The sequence below is a fragment of the Epinephelus moara genome, chromosome 6, assembly GCF_006386435.1.
Source record: "Epinephelus moara isolate mb chromosome 6, YSFRI_EMoa_1.0, whole genome shotgun sequence".
Taxonomy (NCBI): domain Eukaryota; kingdom Metazoa; phylum Chordata; class Actinopteri; order Perciformes; family Serranidae; genus Epinephelus; species Epinephelus moara.
In genome coordinates, this window is record NC_065511.1 from 25,090,113 (window position 1) to 25,114,891 (window position 24,779).

The 24,779-nt window shown below is 40.1% G+C and overlaps 1 protein-coding gene across 2 annotated transcripts in view; it reads left to right on the plus strand.

Annotated features, from left to right (window-relative positions):
- The window catches only part of LOC126392256 (mannosyl-oligosaccharide 1,2-alpha-mannosidase IA), a 254,432-nt gene that overhangs the window by 95,991 nt on the left and 133,662 nt on the right, over positions 1-24,779 (plus strand). For both annotated transcript variants that reach the window (XM_050047564.1, XM_050047562.1), the window contains exon 2: positions 7,450-7,546. In XM_050047564.1, coding sequence (XP_049903521.1) covers positions 7,450-7,546 — 97 coding nt within the window. The remainder of the gene's footprint in view (positions 1-7,449; positions 7,547-24,779) is intronic.

The window sequence follows — 24,779 nt, forward strand, 5'->3', positions numbered from 1 at the left end:
ACTTGATTTTAATCCAACATTCAACAAACAAAATAAGATAGTAAATGTCTTAAAGTTTAACTTGTCAAGTTTCCACCAAATCAGAAACTGCCTTACTACTAAGCCAGCACTGCTATATTTCAATGCTGTGTCACATTTGTTATAATGAATGACAAGCTGGGCACAAGCCACCTGTACAAACGGTATACCACCAGGCTCTTAAGGTGCTTGACAGGAAGCCAAACTCATTTTTACTGCTTAAGAAATCATACTTTACTGAGCTGGAACAGTCTTATCTAATTTACAGATGCTTGTATTGCTTGTAAGAATCTGCTGTTTTAAGTACCATTGTCCCTGTTTTTACGCATCTTTTGAGCTCTTATGATATGCACTCTGTTCTATGTACAGTACTGTTGTTCCTGTTTTAATGTATTGTATGTGTTTTTCTGTTTGCATCAGACCTGCCCCGGGACTAGAGGAAAATTAGCCAAGCTGACTAAACTGGCACATTTACAGAAATGTTTATTAATGCACACTGTAATTGTCAGCTGTATAAATAAATAAATTAATTAATAATCCTATCGTAGCCCTCTGAATCAGAATTTAATCCAACTGTGAGACGCCCGGAGATTCCCACCCCTACTGTATATCCTAATTTACCAAAGTGGTTGAACTGGTTTTATTTTTTAACTACTGTGCTTTTAATGTTGACACAGCAGTCTCTCAATGTCATGTTTGTGCTTTATCTTCTTTCGGTTATACATGTGGTTTTCTAGTGTTTTGTCCAGAGAGACTTAGCATTGCTCTGAAGGATGCAGAGGAAACCCTGCTGACCAGTTAGGTGTCCATGCTGGGCTTTTGTAGGAAGGCGAGGACCAACACTGAGATAATTTTACCCTCCTGTGGTGTCATTTCCTCTTGGAGTGGTACAGTCCATGCTAGAAAGATATTTATAGCAATGTATAGCTATATTTTTTAAGAGTGGATGGAGTATTAATAGTTCTGGGGGATTTAAACATTTTGTCTTTAAAGAGGAGAAGGAAGTTGAATATTGTGGCAGTTGTAAGGCTCTTCCTTTGTTTGTGTTGGATATGATAAACACTGTGGTATTACATTTTCTCCTCAGGAATTTTAATATATTTTTTGAGTTGATAAGGTGTAAATGCTTGTGCCACTTTCATGATCTGTTTGATGTTGTGTGACCATTTTCGATCCCGTGATCAGCAGTGCATGACTTCTGACCTACAGTTTTGATATTGGCATGTTGTACCCCGGTCAGTCCTCGATTTATTTTGATCCCTGGCTCTGTGTTTAGTCATTGATCTCCTCTGCCCAACAACTTGTCAATTATTTGAACCAAAGAACGGTCACTGTCCCGTCAGATCACGTCTGTGTCTGCTTTTTGTGCCCCTGGAAATGAATCATTCATCCATTTCTCTCTCTTGGAGAAGCAGTGTTGGGGGCGGTGTGCTCGGTTGTGGCTGCTGCTATTGATTAGCGCTGTGTGTGCTGTGTGCTGTGATGATGGGTTGTTACATCAGCAATCCTACGGCTGCATGACCCCAGTCCTCCCACACTATGACCCTCTGCAGCGCACAACAGCAGGGATGTGAAAACACAATACCAGATATCTGTCTCCCTCCACTGGAATGAAACATCTTCAGTGTGTAGCAGCAGGAAGCTGAGCCAGATATTCTTATGGACTGTGAGTTTAAATGTGCTTACATTCTGGCTTGAAAACAACATTTTTCCTTGTGCAAGTCTTGAAAAGTCTTGTAAGCATTGAATTTAGTTTCCTACCCCTAAGTCCAGGGATGCTCAATTTGTTTTGCCTGGGGGCCACTTTTAAAACATATCAGTAGGCCTGGGGCCAGTAAATAAACAAACGTTTAAAATATTTATAAGTATATATAATAAATGAATTGCCTGTTTTCAACCTTTAAACGTTTGCTGTCCTCAGTAGACCTGCGTAGGTCAGGTATATGCAGGTCAGGGGTGTTTTCCAGGACATTCAAGGCCTTGTTCGGGGACCTGAAGGATCTTCCCCTAGCACTTCTATTTGATGAAAAAAAGCTTTATTTTGATGTTTTAAATGCATTCTGGGACCCAATCTACATTCAAAGTACAGAAGATATTCCCAGTGTGAATAAATATATCATTTGGAATTATTTTTATATCCTGCAGGGAAGTACTGAGGGGGGAAAAAAAGAAAGATAATAAAATGATAGGCCTGCTGATTATCCATTCACACTCTCATACTTTGGCCAGTATGATCAGGTTTTCAGTTGCGTTCTTTGTGCTATTAAAAAGACCTTAAATTCTCTTTAGTTGAACTCGATGAACCCTGCTTGTAGTAAAACTGTAGAAATCTCTCTAAGGATATTCTCTGACAAGTTGTGCAGCAGGGCTGCATCCATAAAGATTATTTTCATTAAGTAATCAGTTGCTTACTGTTTTGATAAATCGTCTATGAAATGTCATAAAACAGTGAGAAATGCCCATCATAATTTTTACAAAGCCAGCGGCATTAAATCCTTTCTTTTTGCATCTTTTAAAGTCATGTCATCGCTGATTAATGCTGCCATTTTACATTCTCTATGCCTTCAGTCATGCAGTTTGAGCATACCATCTGCTTGTTTTCTACTTTCCTCGACATTTATTTGATGGCGGTCGTAAAGTCCTGCTTCCCTTGCAGGTTCCATCCTGCAATTTGATCATTTCTGCAAAGACTGTATGACGTACAGTCTGTATAAATACGTCCTTCAAATAAACGCAGTGGGAGACGGAGTTCTAACATTTACCAAATCCCACATTTTGTGCAAAGCCTTTTTTTTCTTATTACTTTTGTTCTTTCGCTTATAAAGCTGCCGGAGAAGCAAGACAAGCTGGCATTATAAAAGACGGAGTAAGTTTCAAATATAACTTGAGACATTTGCAGGCAGAACATCCTGTCGAGACACAATCAGACCGGCACCAGGTATTTTTGTTCTTCCTGAAGAAAATTAAATATTTCCACCATAAGATTCATCGGTGCTATTCCCTTTAATCATATTGTGTGCTTGTTTTTCACATTTTGTGTGCTTGCTGCTGCATACATTATTAGTATTTGTTTTTATAAATGGAAAAAAGCACTGTTTAAAATGCTGCCATACTCCAGATAAAAACAACAACAGAAGAAAACAACAAAGATGACCCCACTGTGATTTTTCGTCTGATCTTTGAATGTTTTTCAGTACATGGTGCTTTAATGTGTCGAGGCACAAATGCCAAATAACAAATTAAACGGGCACAATAGCCTCAAAATAGTTTAATGGCATATAATTCACCTGTAATCAAATCCCAGCTCTCTGACCTGCTGTCACCGTTTTCCTAAACCTGAAGGACATTTAACATTTATTTCAACATTTGTGGCTTTCATGGACACTGTGGTTGTTTCAGTGTGAGAAATGGCTGGAGCTCTGTATTCTTTCAGGTGTTTATAATGAGCTTTTTTAGGGTGAGAGGATTTTCAGCTGGAGGCCTTGTCAGAGGTAATCGGATTCATGTTGTCTATTTCTCAGAGGCTTATACGAGCCCACCTCTGGAGAGCCAGGAATCTCATGTTGTATTGATAATAGCGATGACATCGTGTTTCTGTGAAAATCCAGAGAGGGGTAAAAAATGAAATCCTGGACTGTCTGTCCATCTTTCAGCACATTGCATGGAGGGCACCCACTCTCTTCACATTTGTTTGATCTCAATGAAGATGGCTGAATGTCATGAACGTGTCATCCTTGTTGAAAACACTTGAGTCAAGAATACTTGTGTAATTATCTCAAGGCTATTGTTTATATGCCCATGCATCATGGCCATCATGGCACCTCTTTGATGATGATATGAAGAAAGCACTCATTTCTTAAAAAGAAATGCTGGCAAAGTAATGATAGCAGCTGAATCATTAAGAAACACGGCTTGCATGGCAACTGCTCCATTGCCATATTGCAAATTGACATGAGAGACATCAATGTAAACATGAGGATAAACAACTAGGAAGGATATCTTCATCTAAGTTCATTTCTTCAACAACAAATTGTTGGTGTGAGGTTTAAAGTAGAGCTGCACAATATGAGGAAAATATGCCACAGCATTGCTGAATATCTTTATAAAAATATTACTTGAGATAAATAAACAGATAATAAAGTGTACCTTTCTGCTGCCTTCAGTATACTGTCGAAATACTACAGATTGCTTGTTGAATAAAAAAATGAAATGAAATTCTTTCCGTCATTCCTTTATGAAACAGATTTAACATCTAACTAAATACAAAAGGCATTAATTAAATAAAAAAAAGTTGCATTTTAAACTGCAGTTTTCTGCCGATACTTTCTTTAAACACACTCAAAAAATCCTTTAGTGCCATATCGCAGTCTTTCACAATGTGTTTATTGTGTAACGTGACATTGCAAAAAATTTGATAACCTAATTTAAATATATAATGGGCAGTCCTTATAGAAAGACCTGTGAACATTTAAACCCACACATATACAGTAGCTGAAATTTTACAATTCAGCTTTCATACTAAAATGACGATGACGACAAGGACTGAAATATCTCAACAACTAATAAATGCCAAGACATTGTGTACCAGGGTGTCTACAGGTCCTTTAAAAGTCTTAAAATGTCTTAAATTATGTTTTCTTGATATAAGGCCTTAAAAAATCTTAAATTGTCTTAAATTCAGATTTGATGAGTCTTGATGAGTAAGCCTGTGTACAGACATTCATGGTCCCTAGAGGTTAAATCCTTAAGATTTTGCCGACCCTCTGACTTTTCCTCTAGTGCCACCATGAGGCTAACATTTTGTTTTTTTAGTGGAATCTATCAACAATACTTAATGGATTGCTGTGACATGTGGAAGAGATTTCCATGTCCCCCTCAGGAAGACTTGTCAGAGCTTTGGTGATCGTTTGACTATTAGTCCAGTGCCATCATCATATCAAAAATCTGCAAAATTAATGACATTCATGACATCACGAGCTTTGGTTGTACTGTATAGTGCTTATTTGGAATGTACTCAAGTAGTTGGGTAGATGATTAAACGTTGCTACCCTTGCTAGTTGCCGTCAGAAGTATTACTCCATACAACAGGAAAACAAAAGAGTTTGGCTCAGCGTTCAAGACAACCAGTGGCACTGATTGTCAACAACTCTTTCCCTCTCGCTTTCTTTCACACACACGTACAAACACACACATGTGCTCTCAGAATCAATGTATGGAACCGAGTGCGTGTCTGTGCAACTAGTACAAGTCTGCTGCTGTCTAGGGACTTTCAACACAGTATGTCCAAACCTCACAAACACTCGCACAGGATGGATGTCTTCTCGCTAGGCTGAACAAATAAGGTGCACAGGAGATCCCGAGAAGCCTGGATGTATGTATGTATATGTGTGTGTGTGTGTGTGTGTGTGTATCAATATGTGGCACAAAAGAGTTACCATGTGAATGTGATTTGGTATGGTAAACACACAGTAAATAAATGTTAATTGTTAACTTTTATTTTGTGAGTTGTTGTAATGTTTTGTAGTATAATGTAATGTTTAATGTTCTTAATTTGTGGTGCCAATTGCCACACATTTCAGTGGTATTTTAAATATGATTTGGTTATTATAACATTTGATTGCCATTTTTAAATGACTTGTAATATACGCAGTATTTTTTTCTGACTGTGTTTAAACAATTTTTTAATTTCTCCATTTAAAGCTCCAGTAGGCAACATTGTTTTGGTATAATTGAGTAAAAATTTTATATCTTCTAAGCATAATGTAAATCAAGTGGTCTGAGACAAACAATAGGTTTCTACACTTCACCATGGCTCTGTGTTCAGCCTCTAAAGAATCAGTATCGTGCCGATGTGCATCAACCAATCAAAGGTCAGCTCAGACCACTGCGTTCCCATTGGCTGTTCTACTGCATATGCGCGTTCCCATGCCGCCGGCAGAAGGGGAGAGCAAACGGCAATGGCGAACAGTGCACCAGGTAAAATAGCTATTCCAGCATTGGCTACAATTGCCTACACGGCTAAACAACCCAAAAAAAGGAAGACAGAACTCGGTTCCCCGGAGCCCCGGAGGGAGGGGAAGGGTGAGGTGGGGCCGGGCCCGACCAGAGGGTGCGAGGGTCGGCCGTGGGAGCGGAGCCAAGCCTCGGGAGTATGTGCGGATCCGCGAGGGAGGGATGGGGAGGGCTGCTGCATGGTGAGGGAGAGCGAGGCTTGGGAGTATGTGCGGGCCGTGAGGGAGGGATGGGGAGGGCTGCTGCATGGTGAGGGAGAGCGAGGCTTGGGAGTATGTGCGGGCCGCAAGGGAGGGATGGGGAGGGCTGCTGCGCGGTGAGGGAGAGCCGAGGCTCCCAGAGAGGGAGAAATAGAACCAAGTAGGATAAAATCCTCGCGTGCTCGTCTGGTAGGAGGGGCTCAGGGCAGAGACGAACGAAACCTAACTCAGATGAGACTCAAAAATCAACCGTTTTCAGGCTTTCTACCTACTGCAGCATTAAACATCAGGGAAATAAGTCGTTTGAAAACATCCCTAGTTCTCATAAGAAAATGTTAGCATGCTTATGAGCTAAACTTAAGTGCTGAATGTAATAAACATTACACCTGCGAAATACAAGGCTGATAGTTTTGTCCTTGTTAAATCTTCTTTGTGATATCTTTGTGGGTATGCCTGACAAACATCTCCAATAGACTGAATTGTTGCTCCGTGCGATAAAATTGAATTAGTTTGGAGCTATCAGTATAGCGTGCAAATTTTTGTCTGACCTTTGCCTTCAATTTGTTTTTGTGATCCAGCGGCTGTGTGTGTTCTGCACTGTCTGGCATTGTCATTGTGAACATGTTGACATGCTCGTTTTTATGTTTTCTTTTTGTTTGAATTTGTTTGATTAATATAAACCAACTTTCCTCTTACGTATTTCTCAGCTAATTGTAACTCTTGTCGCTTCAGGCAAAGATGCATCACTCAGCTTTGGGCTTTTCACCTGAAATTATAACACTTTTTGTCTTCATCTCTCACCTCCCTGTCTTGCTTTTTCTCTTTTACTCCATCAAAGACAGTTTCCTTCTTCACATCACATCAAATCACATACAGATCACTTTTTTTTTAGTAGCAGTAGGGAGGAGTGCAGAGCATCAATGTCAAAAGTACTTTCTTCTCCAAGACGCGTTCTTATCTGTTAAACTTGCTTTTTATCTACTGACATCATTCAATCTTTAATTTAAGAGGAGTAGCTGCAGGGGCGATGTCAATCTTATTGTTTAGCGAGGCGGTTTATGTGTGTTAATTGCAAGCTTGTCCTTAATCCTGTCTGATCAACAAGCTATCATTCCCTTTGCCTTTGAGCTATACTGGTTTAATTACGTCTGGGTCTAGAGGTGTGTCTCTTTGCTATCAATCCGGTGACCAGTATGTCTGCCCTCTGTTTGTGTTGCAGATGATGAAGTTTGCCTGGGACAACTACAAGCGCTACGCCTGGGGCAAGAATGAGCTGCGGCCTTTGACGAGGAACGGGCATATTGGCAACATGTTCGGTGAGTGTCAGCGTTTTGCTCAAGACTTAAAGGCCAGAACAATTATTAAGACCTGTTGGCCTCTTTTACTGGAAAGGTTTTATGCGCAAAATTAGGAAAAGATAGACCAAAACTAAACAGGGGGTTATTTTTCTTCTGTTACATAGAAGAATTGTCACAAGTTGCTGAAACTTGAATTTGAAATGAACATTTTGTATTGAGTATAAGTAGAATTCACAGCTTTCTAATTCGACATTTGGCTTGGTTCTGCTGAAAGATGATGTTTTCATTTAGATAGGAGCAAGAAGGAATCACTGTGGTGGACTCTAAGGTGGAGAGCTGCATGTTGTATTACCTGCAGAGAGGTTATTTATATTTTCTCTAAATAATTAAAAATATCTGTGTGTTCCTCTTTGTGCTGTGCTTTAACATGGAGGCTGTTTTGCCCCATTTGGCAGTGTTGGCAAACTGCGTATAACAATATTTGATACTGAGTAATTGTTTAAGCCATTTATTGAGGAAAAAATCCCTGAAGTTCCTTGGTTGTAGCTTCTCAAATGTGAGGATTTTTAATTTGTTTATGTTTTCTGGTTAGTGTCTGGATTAGACAAAAACATTTAAAGAGATCACCTTGGGCTCTGGGGGATGCGTTAGTTATTTTTCCAGTATTTTCTGATCTTTTATAATAGTCGTTGAATTTATAAATGCTTAAAGTTAGGTATTTTTCAATCTGAACCCTGTTTCCCAGGTTTTTGTGTCTAAGTAACTAATAGGAACAACAATTTTTCAAACCAGTCCAGTATTGAAGGAGACAGCTGCAGACAGCAGCAACGTTAATGGTCAATTGTGCACTGCCAATTTATGTCCAATAAAAGTGTGTGTTTTTGAAACTGACAGTTTTAGATTGTTATTTCAGGTGTCTGAAAACTTCTGGAAAAGATCTCTTCCGAGGTCGACCTTTTTGTTAACGATTAAGATCCTTTTGGTTTTACTAGAAACAGCCCAGAAATTGCCATCACCAAACCCACCAGACACCATTTTAATAAACACTAATTTAAGTGTGTATAAGGCCAATACATTTTCACGTCTAACTGAGTGAATTAAGGGTGATAAATGATGATAAATTTACTATTTATTTAAACTGAGTTGTAAGTTTGACGATAGCGTCTTTAGGGCTGTTCTGGTTAAACAAAAAGGATCTTACTCTTTAAAATGGGACATAAAAAATACTGAACTTACCATTCAACTGTGAGTATTTAATTGAAGTTCATTGTAATATTGTATTTTATTGCACTACAACCTTGATTTTGTTTGAATTGGTTTTTTTCATCAATCAAGACTGAAAACAAGCATTTACCTTGCAGTCAAAATGGAGTAAGGTATAAAGCTGAAACAAATTGTGGATTTTTCTTTTGTAATCAGAAACAGAAATCATAATGAATGCATTTTCAGTACAATCTTCTATTCTGTAGCTGTTGGCAGCTGAAAGGTAACAGGCTCCTGTTTGCGCCTCAGTGAGCTTTTGTCACCGGATCTTCCTTACCTTTCACTCAGCACGGGAAGCCTCACAACCTGCCAGGGGTGTCTCAGTCTCCAGCAGCCTCTAATTGGAGCCAGATCCGGAGGGGTCCTCAGGTCCTCTGCAGTGGAGCATATCAGTCAGTTCACTGCCGAGCCAGAGAGAAATCCCATAAAGAAGCCTTTAATAAAAGGCGGATCAGCTCTTAATAAGACTAGGACAGGTACTGTCTTCCATACCTGAGGTCTCCCTACATCACATCTGTAGGGACTTGGGATTATGAGGGCGATGATGCAAGCTCTCTTGAAAATACAGTTTGTGATCTCTTGGCTGCTCTCATTCCCTTGAGGTTGCCAAGTTCATAGTTAAGCTGAATCCTTTTGAAGCACTGTCCTTAAATCATGTGATAGGTGCTGTATTTCAAAGCAGCCAATACCAATTTATTTTCTGATGAAATCTGCCAAAAACATAAACTCATACACACCTTGATTTCACCCAAAGTTAAGAGCAGCTTCTCTAAAAGTTAAAGCAGCTGTTCAAGAGACAGCTCCTCTCAACGAGTAAGTTGTGTTCAACAAGAACACAAAGTGCATTTTTGTGATAAAAAGAATTTGTAAGTGAATTTGTTAACTCGCACCTGATGATCTGGTAGACTTACAAAGAATATAATGATAAAAACCTTGTAGATATGCCAACAAAAGTAAGTGAGGTTTTTTCTTTGTATAATTATTTTTTATTGTTTTCATTTTTCACAAGAGTAAGTGAGGTTTTGAACTTAGCTGTTGAAGAGTCTTAATTAGAGGATTAAGACTTGATGGTGGTGATGTCAAAGCGACTGCGAAGCATTCAGTGCTGATGAAGGCAAGTGCCCAAAGAAACATAAATATCAAAAACACATCTTACTATTCAAGTGGCAGAAGATGGTTTTGTGTCCACATAAAACAGACTCCATAGCTTTGTTTTGAGTAATAACAATTGACACTTGATCTTTCCCACAGTTTACTTCATCTCTGTTGTCAAATTGATTAAAGGAAATGCTAGTGTGCAAGTGCATTTGCTCCGGGGGTGCATGAATGTGGAAGATGAAGGTAATTTTATTCCCAGAAGATGAGCTTTTTTGACTTCATGCGTCACAACTTAATGAGCAACCTTTACTGGAATGAATAGGGCCCTGCCTCCAATGCTGTATCCAGTTCTCTTCAAACGTCTGTGATCTCTGCACCGTCATTGCCGCTGTGGAATGACTGTATCAGATTATAGGGGTATGTTTTGTTGTGAATAAAATGAAATAACAGCCTCTGATCAAAATGTTTCGCAACCAGATATGTTACAGCAGGACTATGATCAGAAATTGGGACAAATGAACAACACTGGCAATCAAGATTACCCGTTTCCCCAACGTTAGCATGTAGCTACATGTAGCAGTGTATGTAATGTAAATGCTTCCAGTAATGTGTCTGTAGCAGATGACCATATAAAGAAATCTTTCACTAGTAAATGTCAGCTTGTCCCAAAAGTTAAAAAAAAAACCCTGAGAATTCAGAACAGCCCGAAACACAACGTTTTTGGTCACAGGGATTCATTTTACAGACGTTTACCTCATTATTTTAAACTGGCCATGTTTAATATGAAGCACTGAACATCAAGCAGTGTAGCAATATATATATGACAGAAAACAAGGAAAAGCATAATAGTTCCCCCTGAAAATGAATGATCAAGGCATCTTCTACTAACACTGCTTGTGATGTAACACGTCATTAGGGAGGAGTAACAGCCAAGGACATTGAAAGCTAATGGACTGTACTGTTGTCAATAATAAAACTTGAGCAATGATAGAGCCGAAGACAGTCGGCTGCTGTAATTTGTTTGTATTAAAGCTGCATTAAGCAATATGTGACTGCTGGAGGGCAGAAAGTTGACTCCAAACAGACTCACAGCAATGAGCCTTGATGTCAGCTTATTAAATTGTGATGGTGCGCACATTAGCAGCCAATCACTATATATTACTTACAGATCCTGTGTAAACGGAGCAACATCAGCATCCCGTTGGTGCTTGTTTTCACAGCTAGATGGCTGCATTGTGAGTGATCATAGAGAGATGTGATGTAGGAATGTTGGGAAGGCTTTGCGTGATGTGTGTTCCCGAAAAGGGGAAGATTACTGAGCCTTTCTTCAACTTGTTTTATGTTGCCTCCAATATCAACAATCTCCACAGGCGTCGGAAAGTTGTAGGAGAAAACACAAACAGCCAAAGCTGAGCAATCACAGAGAAACCATGGAGATGCTCCACGTGGTGTCTCCATAGAAACCTGCTTTTAGCGTGCACAGGCTTCTGAGGAAAACATCTTAAGTCTCTTTGTCTTGCTAAATATTTGGCTTTTTCTTGCAGCCACTCATTTACATGAACTGTCTCCCACTTTGGGCAGTATATATGTGATGTCTGCAGGTCCTTAAAAAGCCTTAAAATTTTATAAATATTAGTCCTCAAAGTCAATAAATCTTAAATTTGTATTTGTGAGGTCTTAATTTTCACAGACATTTTATTTAATTTGATTTATCCTCAATTTAATTTATTTTATTCAAAATGAGACAAGCTCTTCTGTGTGAAAGTCCACATTTCTGATGTTACAGATCCTTAAACCCACCACTAAACCTAATACTTAACTTTGTATACTTGCACTTACATGTTTGTAAAATGTAGATTAATCTAATAACCATATTCCTACATAAATTCTACCTTAGCACAGGATTACACACTACTTGCCCTTATACTTAACTGCAATGTTTTAATAAGAAAAAGATTATTTGTTCAAAATCAGTCTTAAATTTTGTTAAAAGTTATCTTAAAAGGTCTTAAAAAAGCATTAAATTTAAGTGTCTGATACCTGTAGACACCATGAATATAGTTACTCTGTGTTATCAGTTAGAGGCAGTGGCTCAAACACATACACATTTTATGAGGCAATGTGTGTGTGAGAGTGAGAATGACTATGTGGCATCAGGAGTTTGAACAAATTGGGTGACGACAGCTGAAACATGCAGTCAAATACACACTGGTGCATTAAGTCTCATTGGGATCAGCAGTGTTAACAGCCTTTCACATTAGAGGAAATTATTTGTCCCATTGTAAACTGAGCTGCAACAATTAGTTGATATAAAAAAAAAAGGCCATTTATCTTGATAAAAATGTCAAACATTTGCTGGTTCCAGCTTCTTAAATATGAAAACTAGCTGATTTTCTTTGCCATTTATGATAGCAAATATGGAGTCTTTGGGTTTTGGACTGTTAGTTGGACAAGAGAAACAAATTTTTGAGGTTAGTTTGGGTTTTCAGAGATTGTGATGAGTATTTTTGCACCTTTTTTTTGGACATTTAATTGACAAAACGAGTAATCATGAAAAGAATTGGCAAATTAGTTGATAATGAAAACAATTGTTAGTTGCAGCCCTAACTGTAAATACAAAAAAAAGTTGCTTAATGGAGCATCTACAGTAAGCTTTCCAGCACAACATCCCAAATTAAAATTGTCGCCTTGCTTTTTTCTGACCCCAGATATATATTCTGTAGCTTTTTAATGTGTGCATGCATGTGTATTAGGCATCAATTTGACTCAAAAAGTGTATTTTTTTTTAAAACCATGCATTAAAGCCACATTTTTGAGTCACTCAGCTGTTGGGGTCAAAGGTTTCATCATAATGAGCAGTGCGGTCCTGAGTGTTTCGCAGCTAATTGCCATATTTATCCATGCCCAGCTAAGCAGTGTACCTTTAATGTAGATCCAGCTGATAATGCAAACAATAAAAGCAGCAATTTGTCTCTGGCAGTGAAGAAACAATCCAGTCTCTAAGTGTGTGTGGGGGGGAGGGGGGGCGCCTTCATAGTTAATCCCATAAGCAAATATATTTCTATTACGTGTAAAGCTGGCATCATTTTCAGCTGCCGACCATCCTGGTTTGCAACACAGTGTATTATCTACGAGTCAAAAGGGAAGGAGGAGAGAAAGGGCATCATGCTAGCGAGTAAATGTCACCTTGTGAAGGGTGGTGCGGGAAGCCAGGTATGAAATTGGATGCTGTGTTCTTTAATTTAATCCCCAGAGTAAACAGAAATGCGGCAAGATTGGATCTACAGTTAGCGTTTGCGTCAGAAGCTTGTCAATATGCTGCGAGTCACCAGAACATCCCGTCTACTCTACACTCAAAGAAGCACAACACAAACCACAGAGAGCCACACAGAGAGACGTTTTTCGCTGCTGCTGCTGCTGCTGCTGCTGCTGCTGCTATACCTCACTCACTCCTTCTCTGGCACGCTTTCACTTTACTATAATCTTCCTCTCAACCTCCCATTCCTTTCTATTTTTACTGTAATCCCTCTCTTCTTTCCTTTGTCATGACCCTCAAGGCTGAAAGCAGCTCTCTCTTTATTCTTTCCTCCCAACCAAAGTTGGTTCTGATAGACTTTCTCTCCCGTTTCCCTTTTGTCATTTAAAATACAGTATGTCTTTAGAGCTTATTAAAAGTTTCATGTAGCTCAGGGCAATTAGAAAGAGAAAACTGGGCTATTTACAGTACTTCCAGCAATTCTGCCTCCTGCTACGCAAGATTGTGCGGAGTTCTCCTACAGTGAGGAATAGAAATTCATGGAAAAGTTAAAATATGCACATTCATGTTCTTTTTTCCTCAAGAACAAAACTTATTTTAGATTGGTAAGCATTATGTTAACATATTTTATAATTAGTGTTACATTTTTGCACTAGAAAACCTTATATATGTGTTTCACAGATGAATAGTTGGGGTGCTGGTTGGATAAATTTCAAAGATCATCCAGTAGTTCCACCACATGTCCTGTTGCGCTTTGATTTCATTAGATGACATGACAACATTTGTTGCGTTTACTTAATCTCTAGCTTCAGATATCGTCGTTAGTGTTGGTAAAATATGACTGAAATACATGAACTCAGTGCTACAGATGAACAACTCTCTCTCCCCATATAGTAATATGTATTCTCGGTATTCTCGGAAGCACTGCATGATGTGAAAGAGGTTGAATGCTGTTATTTTAGAGAGTAGAATGGTAGGACTCAATTTTATTATTGATGACATGCTGACCTCTGTTTTAAAAGCTGATCTTCTTTTGAAGCATACACAAAAACATGCGGTTGTCACTGTTTACAGAGTGCTGGCATATTGGGAATTAGTTTAATTTTTTGGGTTTATGCAGGGTTTTGTTTTCCATTATAACTTTCTATTAATATATTCCTACTTAAGCTCAGAGGTGAAATCATCTGTGACCCAGAAAGATATTGTCTTTGCATAGTTCAGTATTTACTATTTCATATTTACATGTAATAATAACTTTAAGGATTAGCTCCAATATTTGGTGCTGATATTATCAGCAGTTCTCACTGTGACTGACACAAATCACTGAAGAAGGTCAATTGGATGATCTGCAGGATGCCTTGCGTGCTGCTATTGACTTTCAGCAATGATAAATCTCTGAGCAGACGGTGCTTACTGGTATTAAAGCTGAAATGGTTTTGTCGAATCACTGCAACTTTAGGGGTCAAAATGTAGCCGTGGTAGGTTTTAAATTACATTCTTTAAACCTGCAGTAAATGATTTTTGGCCGCTTGGGGGCAGATGAAAAAAACTGGCAACATCAACCAGCAGCTACGAAGTAACATAATCATTCATTTGGAGCTGTGTTTCTGGACACCTGATGGCCAATGTTCACTCACTTTTAGCTCTGTCTTTGGTCTCCTCCACCTCTGGCGGGAAATATCTTCCTCTTAAGCTGCTAAATGCTCAACTATGTTCAAAGCTATTATTTAACTGGGTCAGGTGGTTTGGTTTTTAAAGGTTTTAAACCAAAAACCACCACAAGAGCAAAGCAAAACATTAAGATTGCTTTGCTTTGCAGACAGCTAAACAATGAGATGAAACCGATTATAAATCTCTGTGTAAAGCCAAGGGGAACGATTAAAAAGACAGACTCAGACAGGACTCTCATTCCCAATGTGGATCCATTTTTGGACATGTCCAGTCGGAGTTGATTTGCCATATCTTTTTAAGCAGCAGCATGCCCTGGTGAAATCGGCCTCACCTGTGTACCAATCTGTTCCAATCTGTTAATGGGTCCAGTGAGCGCCTCCAGAGCGAAAGTAGAGTCAAGCCCTACCTCTGGGGCACTGGATTATCAAATTATGTTTGTCTTCTATCACTAAAGCTTGAATCACACAGTCGCCACATCTGTTTTGTTTGCGGGGCCATTTAATTGACAGTGCTCGCCTCCCGATGTACAACTGGACCACCAAAACAATTTCACCCCTGACACTACTGTGCAGGAGCACTGTCACTGCATCCTGGGCTTACCGCCGCCCAAAATGATTGTGATTGCTGAAAAGAAATACAAAAAGTAGAATTTTAAAGGGTGCCTCCAGACCTTCCCTAGTGCTGATGCAGTGCTGTTGAGATAAATCTGGCTACACAAGACTACGGAAAAGTTGACGAGTGTAAATCTGGAGGGTGTTCCTGTTTTCACTAGCTTCTCTCATTACATCTGATAGCTACAGCACTTACTGTACTAGTAACCAGCTCGCTAGCACTTCAGTACCTTCTCTTTTTGCTGTTTTTGTTTCAACCTGTCATCTACTGCTTTGGTTGATTCCTCCTGCTTTTCTTTTTTTCCTTTTTTTTTTGTTCATCTCCTGAAAAGTTCCCTGTCAGCGAGATCAACAAAGGTGGGCTTCTGCCATCCTGGATCATTTCATAAGGAGACAGGTGATGGGCAGGGATGTGCAGCAGGAAGAGGAGAGGCACTCTGTGGGGGAAAAGTCAGATAGCTTGGAGCAAAGGGAGAGGAGATATTAAGGCTCCAGGCTATTGGGAGAGACTTAGCTCCCATATGTGTTGATATGAACAGATTTAAAAGAGTCTGAGAAAGTGATACAAAGTCATTTTGGGACACTTGTTAACTGTGCAAGACTTGCAAGCCAAAGCCCTCAGTGCAGTGAATTATTTTCAATGTTTGGCTCCCAGAGCGCTCATGCCCTACTTTTATGGTGGAGAGCATTAACTAAAAGTGTCAGTAGTGATGGTTCTATATTTCTAGCTTATCTCAGAGCAAGACCAAATGGAGCCGTCAGCCTTGAATTTGAATGATGATGTTAAACACAGGCGGGGCATTATCTTAGGAGGTAATATATGGTACAAAGAAGTACCACACACTCACTATTCACCAAGAGAAGATGCTCATCCTGATATTAAAACCACCTCTTCAGGCCCACCGAACAAGCATAAGCGAAGCCAGTCAAAAACTCATCTGTTTGGGGGTTTTGATCTCTTTGTTGTGAATGTTTAGTACACCAGTCAGTTAACTGTGCGGATGAGCTGTCTTCCTTTTAATTTAATTGAATACCTTCCTTTAACTAAGCTGTGCTGTAGCTGGAGGATCACCGTTAGAAGTTTGTAAGACTTGTTTGTGTATTTATTCTACAGCTTATTTGTGCATCCCTTTTGAAGCTTACCATGCACCACCATATAACTGGAAGCAAATTAGGTTGGACAGATTGTTTATGTTATTAATCTTTTATCACCAGAGCCCCGTAAGCGAGGCTGTTTTCTGTGATCTGAAAAGAAAGGCGATTCAGGAGAGCTGTATTGTGAAGGAGGATGTTCTGTGGCTCTTGGACAGTCTCCTGGATGCGTTATTCTTCTTCTCCCTTTGTTGCCAGTCTGGGAAAAGCTCGAGAATGGGTCTCTTAAGTCAACTCAGTCTTACCCATCAAGCGTCCTTGAAACCTAAGACGTGTTTTCTATTCCCATTTGGCTATAACAAAGATGTGGGAGGGAGATTAATTGGCCTCCTGTACCAGCCTCTTGTAAAGTAGAGGGGTAGACATGAGGCTTTCAGAAAGGGGAGCACAAAAACACACAACTCCTCACACACAGTTGCAAACCCCGAGTTCAAACCCTTTCTTTCCCATCATCCCCCTCAAGTAAAACAAGGTGAAATGTTGGCCAGTGTTCCTTTAGGGTACTGTTTGTGATAAAAACACCACAGACACCATGTTGGCTTTTTGGCTTTGGTTCTGTTACATCAGACACTAATGATTTTAGGGATTTTAGAATTAATAATATTGCTCATTTTGTTACCTTGAAAGAATAGACGGTTGGGAAAAAGCGGTATTAACTTTCTCTCCAAGAGTTAGACGAGAAGATTGATACTACTCTCATGTCTGCTCAGTAAGTGCAAAGCTATAGCTACACTGTTAGCTTAGCGTAGCACAAAGACTTGAAAAAGGGGAAACAGTAGCCTGGCCCTGAAAGTAACAACATTTAAAACTCACTAATCAACTTTCTATCTCTTTTATTTAATTTATACAAAACCAAAGTGTCAAATTTTGTTTTTACAAGGGTTATATGCCCGTTAATTTCTTGGCTAGGCACCGTGACTACCACAGCTTCTGCCAGTTTTTATCCTATAACACCAAAACTTGTCAGAAAAAAAAATCAATTATCACAATATTTTTGACCAAATACATTGATTTCAATTTTGCAACAACATTGTAGGGTTGACAATTTACAATTTCACAGAATATTTACACAATGAGATTATTGTTCATTCTTAGTAATGTGGATATAATGACTAAGTAGGTAAAGGCAAATAATAGAACAGCTAGAACAGTCCGGTAAGTTCAGAAAATTAAATCGTTTTTACTGTAATGCAGCCTCTAAAAACAGGAAAACACTTATACAAAATCAATGACAATATCTAATCTCATATCATGATATCGATACAATATCAATATATGCTCAGCCCTACGTACAAATGAGATATAAGATGCTAATTAGTGAGCTTTATTTGTGCTGCTAGACATTTTTTTTAAATTTAGACTGAGCTAAGCTACCTATTTCCTTGTTTTGCAGTCTCGGTGCTAATCAGAGCTAACTGTCGGTTGGCTGTAACTTCATATTTAACATAGAAGTCAAGTCAATTATATTTATATAGCACATTTCATACGACAGTCGTAAACTCAAAGTGCTCAAGATACATCTTGCATGACAAACATAAAATACAGAAGATAAAGTATTGCGTATATAAAAACAAGCAGGACATGATAAAAACAACCAAAATAAGAGGGTATTATTTCTATCATTATTCTTAAAAAAGGGGAGATATTAAGTAATAATACTAGTACTTAAAACAAATAAAAAATATACTAAAAGCTTGCGAATTAGTTATATTTTTAGTTTGCTTTCAAAGGAGAACACTGATGTAGCAGACTTTAGTTCATGTGGCAGAGAATTCCAGGGAGTAGGACCACAATGACTAAAAGCACCATGAGCTGATTGAGAGTTGATTTTGGTTCTTGTGATACCCAGCTTTAGGTTTGCATTAGCACTTTCGGTCAGTCACATGCTTTGTAGCGCCATGATCATTAAGAAAAGGATTAGAACTCAGTATCATCTTTACTATTTCAGATATAGTTAGAGCTTTCAGGAATCTTACACCCATTACCCCTTCTTTACACTTCCCTTTTGTCCATCCTTTGACGCGACAAACTAATTTTCCATTCTTATTAGAGCTCTCATGTACTATATCACTTTCTCCCCTCGCTATGGAGTGAAAAAGCCAACCGGTCCCAGAGCCTAAATGGAGGATTAAAGAGATGTTCATGCCTCTGTGAACGACGTCATTACCCTCGTGCCTGCATATGTGGGTCAGTAACTGAAGCACACGGCACATTAAATGCCAAGCCAAAACCACAATCCAACAGATGCTGGGGACAAGGCTTGTGATTGTGCTGGAAAAAAACAAAAAAAAAAACAAGAGAGAGAGTGGGCATAACATTAGGTGTCACAGCTGCCCCTCCCTCACTCCAGAGATTTTTCATCAACAATAGATGTCCTATGGCTGTTAAGGGGATTGGCCACATGCTGCTATTCACAATTGCTATCCGGCTCTTTGCCCCGCTACAACAAATGAAAAAGTAAAGACCTCTTTCTAAGCATGGAAAAATGGTTTTCTATTTTTTTTCCGCCTTTATCTTCGGATTATATTATTCTTTCTTTTTCCATTTTGTTCCATCCTCACGATTTGCCCTCGTTTTTTTCTCTCCCCTCTCCATCCCAAGAGGTGCAATTAAAGAGCATAAGGTCACCGCTCTTTGCTGAGAGTTGTCCTAGAATGCTAAATGAGCTACTTCTAGTGACACAGGGTGAACTCATCACCTTTTCTCTCATGGCATGCCCGGGGACCATTTAAAACCAGTAGCGTTTATTAGAAAATCCCGAGGGCTCTTCAGATGATGTAAAGCCCTGCCAGGTGCTCTTACACGATGGAGAACAGAGCAGGCGGGTGGAGAGGGTTTGGAAACTTGATTTAGCTCGGATTGATGGCCCAAATGATGAAGCTTCGGGTATTTATTATTTAGTCGTCTCTGGGTGGAGATGCAATTGAAAGGCAAAATAAATGTTGTATAGAGCAATTGAGGGTCTTCAGGATCCTTGGAGCCCCTCAAAGTGATGAGGGATTTTCGGCAATTTTCACTGTCACACATCATTATTATTATGATCTTGTACAGCAAACAAAGCAGTGCCAGAGATATCTGAAGATATCTGCTGAGGCAGCACATTTGCAGAGATGCTGCTGTTCAGGAGGGGCTCATAAGGGATTTGGATATGCATAAACATGTATGCATACAAACACATATGGATATTATGTGCACATATGTGTGAGCCTCAACCTTGAGCCCCCCTGTTCATTTGCAAACTCCTCTTTGTGTTATCAAAAGAACATTTTTATTAAAACCACCTCCACTAACAATTGCCTGCTTTCTTTCATTCCCACATATTAGGCAGAGCAGACAGCTTTTTCTCTCCTTCGCAATTACCTCCCAATGAGGCCTTATTCCTGGTCCTGAAGGGGGGGCAATGTGAAGGTTAGAGAGAACACAGGAAGGAGCGGCAACTTCCTCAGTCATTAGGGGTTAAATGAAGGGCCACACAAATGGCACCTACAGTATCACCGCCTGTCACATTAGAGTCAGATGCAGAGTGAAGGGTTTCCACCATCCACCCACTTTCCATTTCTACTCCATCCATTTCTATGTCCCATGGGTTCCATCATGGTGCAGTAGAAATCATCTGTCTCCATAGCGACCACAGCCAGGTGACAAATCAGGATCTGGTCCCTCCCTCCTCTCCAGAGAGCACATCCCAACCCTCCGTTCAATATTGACTATTTGTTCTGGAACCAATAAGGCCTCAAACTGATACTGCCGGCTGGACACGTCACATATCATCATAATTGTAGGACGTAAAACATTTTTTATCATCATGGTGATATAGAGCAGCAGTGGGGGGGATGGGAAGTGATTTATAAATACCAAAGCGTCATTAAGATATGTGAGGATCTGCACAGTGGAGCTCGACTGATGCTGGGTTTTTGAGATAAATTTTTCATCATAATTTAAGAATAATAAAAATTGGAAAACAATATATCAGCACTGATTCTTTATTTTTACATAAATGCATAACATCAACAAACATTTTTTGATTACAGCATATCTGAGTGAAGATGTTGGAAAACAATGGAACATTTATTGCTGCAGTTTACCGCTCTGCCAACATCCACGCCTATGGCAATATATCTGTGATAACCTGATATCAGCTGATAATATTGGCCCGCTGATGTATTGGTCGGGGTCTAGTGCACAGGGAAACAATGTGTACATTACCCTGTTTATTCAGTAGTGCAAGGTGAGTTTGCTCTTTGTAATCTGCTGTGCTACGTAGTAGATAATGAAGGCGTACAAGGCATCACAACCAAAACACATTAATCCACAGTCATCCACCCATACACTACATCTTGTTTTAGTGAATCTCAGACCCCACAGATTTCTCCTCACTGACTTTGTAGGCTATAATAAAGCTGCAGATGTTGTGCATACTTTGTATTCAAGATGAAAAAGTTGTTTGTGGACATATTTGTGGGAGCGGCTTCTAAGCTTTGGCCCTCTGGGAAAGCGTTTCCCATGGCATCAGTTGACTGACAGCTGTGTTGCCAGGAGACTTGGTTCACTACAAATTGAGGATCTTTATAATGTATGGACAGAAAAAGAAACAAGGCACATTTTCCCTTTTTCTTGTTTTAATTAGTATGTCCCTTTACAGCATTTGACATTCAGGAGGACAGACTGTGCTTTTTCCCCCACTCAGAATATGAAATCTAGTTAACTTATTTTACTAACGTTAGCACTGATTCCACTAGTTGTTACCTTAGACAAAAAAAAAAAAGGTTGTAGCCACCATGACTTCACCTATTGGTCTGTGTACTCCCATTTTAAAACCTCGAGTTTGTTTGAGGAAGGTTTTCGCACATCCATGTCTCAGATGCAGGTGCGTTGAAAAATATTACTTTAGTCTTTGAACAGAAAAATCCCGCACACAGCTCTTACTCAGCTTCACAATATATTAGTAACTCTAACGTTTTGCTCCTCTTGGACCTTCGTCAAGAGTGTGTCAAAAGGAACTCTCTTGACGAAGGCCCTGAAGGACTGAAACATCAGCATTACTAATAAATTGTGAAGCTGAGCAAGAGCAGTGTGCGGGATTTTCTGTTTAAAGCCTGGAGTTCAGCATTTTGGAGCTTGAAATGAATGTATTTAGATGAGTGGGTGGAGCCTTGATGGAGCAAGGGATGGGTCTGACTGAGAGCCTGAGGACACTATCAGCAGACGGCCTGTCACTAAAGTGGCCACGCCCTTAATTATGCGTAACTTTAAGCCTTAATAATGTCTAAATAGTTGAGTTATTAAAAGAAAATCACCCCCAGTAAAATTGTCATGAATGTTGAAATTAGCTAGAGACCAAAAATGTCTTTTGTACCAGGCTGTAAACATGTATATTTCTGCTGTAAAGTTCGGCATTTTAACATGGGAGTCTATGGAGATTGACCCAGTTTTAGAGCCAGCCTCAAGTGGCCATTAAAGGAACTGCAGTTTTGGGCACATTGTCCTTGGCTTTGTTTTTCAGCCCTGGAGGTTGCTGCTTAGTCATTACATGGTAATTCTACTCACACTGAGTCATTGGCCACACTGTAAGCATCACTGAAGCACTGGTGAACATTATAAACAAGGATTTGGATTCATATGTTAGAATATAAGAGGATAACTCAAGAAAAAACTCCAAGAAAACTAGGACCACTTCCCGCTCCTCTCATCTACTTTAGCTTATGAAAAGTTGATTGAGTTCACTCAATGAACTCTTTGAAACTTAGAGATGAGGAGAAGGGAGGAAATATTTCACCCTAACTGCGAGTCCATGCTGGAGCATTTAAGGTGCAGGCAGATGAGGAACTTGACAGCGAGTCTCTGATAATGCACTCTGGGGGCGAACCTGCTGTCAGAGCAGGTTTTGTCCCGCTGCAGGTAATGACGGTCCAGGCTTGCACAGCTCTGCATCTGCTGGCACTGAGGCAGCGACACCTGCCTGGAGATCACAGCACACCCAAACTGGGCTTGGTGCTTCACTCGTAGCAGGCTGTGCTAGTGACAGGGTTATAAAAGCATGGGTTGTGCTGAGTTCCTGAGGGGCTTCATAGGGATAAATTGCCACTGTAGAATGCAAGGCCAGGAGAAATAAAAGGGTCAGAGAAAAACACAGAGACATGCATTATTTTTATATCAACAAGGAAGAAGAGTGCGTGACCTTGACCAATTCATGTGACTTTCAATTTTGTATTGTACACACGGGATTTGCTGTTGGAATTTTCTTTGCTGATCATGATATTTAATGTGTACAGAGTTCTTATGCATGGGGGGTATTGATGTCATTTGCTTCTTCATCCTCGGAATCCAAACTATCATGACCTGGTGAAGAAAGTCACATTACAGCAGAGCGTGGGATGGCAGGACACGAAAGTGACGCCATCTTTCGTTATCATCACCACCAAATTTCTGTCCTTCCCTTCTCGGATTAGAACAAGTTCCCCTCAGTGGGTATGAGCGCATCATCAAGCCTCTGCGGTGGGATTAAAGCCAAGATGATGAAAAACTGGTTGCAAAATGTATGACGAAGCAGGAGGATTATGAGGGATTGTACTCTGTTCTACTGTAACGATTCAATCGCTGGCTGATGGATACAAGGTCGAGGTTCAAATTTGCTGTAGCCGGATAAAGCCCCCCCCAACCTCCTCATGTTGTCTTATCTTGGTGTTTTGTACCGTTTGGTGTTTATGTAATCTATGATCACTGATCAGTCTGCAGTGACGTATTGCTGGAGTCACTCTGACGATGACGTCTTCGAAACTTGAGACATGCCGTTTGGTGTGTAGTAATCAGTGTTTGGCAGTTTTAATCACAAGCAATTCCTGCCAAGCTCTTAAGCTGGTGGCAGTATAAGAGAGCAGATTTAGCTTCATTCACTTATTTTAGGGACTATTAATATACAGTACTTTTTTTAGCTTTGCCTCGTTGCAGTCTCTACTCTCAGCCTGAATATTTCACCGAGCTAAAAAAGTCTGGCAATAACTCCTCCCTAGAAGTGCTAACACATCCACCCGCTTTTCATCCATCATCTTTGAAACTGTCCAGCGTGACTCATCAGACTTCCACAGTCTTCTCAGTGACAGCCGCCCAGATTAAAACCCCCTCAGACCCCTGCCTGCCAGGTGTAAAGGAACATTTAGTTTTTGTCTCCATGCTCATTTGTCAATCGCCAGTAGCTCTTCTGATATTTCCTTTTTGTGCTCCATGAAGACATGCAGTTGTATTTACATTTCAGAATATCCTCTGTCTGGATTCCTGCAGCTCTCAGACCTGCTGTTGTCTCGCTCCTTCACACGTTAGCAACACACAGAGCAGAAATGTTTTTGTTCCTGCGGTGAGCCCCGTACCTTGAAGCATTAGCACTGGCTCTGGGAGTGTAGCAAAGACTTAACAGCAGAGCATGTTGACCTCTGCAGTAGTGTCTCTTAAACTCATGCACATGAGCTCCCTGTTTCTCTGTGTCATCCCGCGCTCAATCTGTGCCTGCGGGAAGTGCTTTTCTCCTGTCTCATTACTGGGTATCCATAGCAAAGCACTGCCAGGTGAGGTTCAGGTTCTCCGTGGTGACTCTTGACTCGGAGCGGTGAGTGGAGGGAAGGCGGACGGTGGTGGCAGAATGAATAAGTAAAATTGCATGAAATGAATTCCTTCTGTTGGTGTATCCTGCCGCGAGGGTTGGAAGAACTTTCCCACTGAGCCCGACAGTCTGGGCCACACTTCAGAGGTGGTGGTGGGGGGTTTGTGAATGCTGCTAACAGCCTCTGGCGTCCTGGAAACAGATGAGGGTGACACTGACATAAACAGAGGAATGGGTGAAGCAGTGAAATAGGAACTGATACTGAGTAATGTGGACAAGTGTTTCAGGTTGCCTGACTGGCATTCCTCAAGGAAATATTGTGAGAAAGTTTGCATTTGTGCTGTAATTGAGTGTGAAATTGCAGGTGAGCAAGCAGGAGTACCATTCAGTTTACAGACAAGTGGTCTCTAAATGGGCTTTCTACAGATCGATTAAAAAAGTGGAATAGTTCATGTCTTTTCCTTAATTAAAATCTTCTTTTTAATAAGCCTTCAAATGCCAGAAGCTACAGACATTTCTTTACTGCCTGTTAGAAATTAGACAGAGCTGTAATGTCCTCCAGACCAGCCATTCCAAGACGTGATGCGCAAAAGAGCACGTGCATAT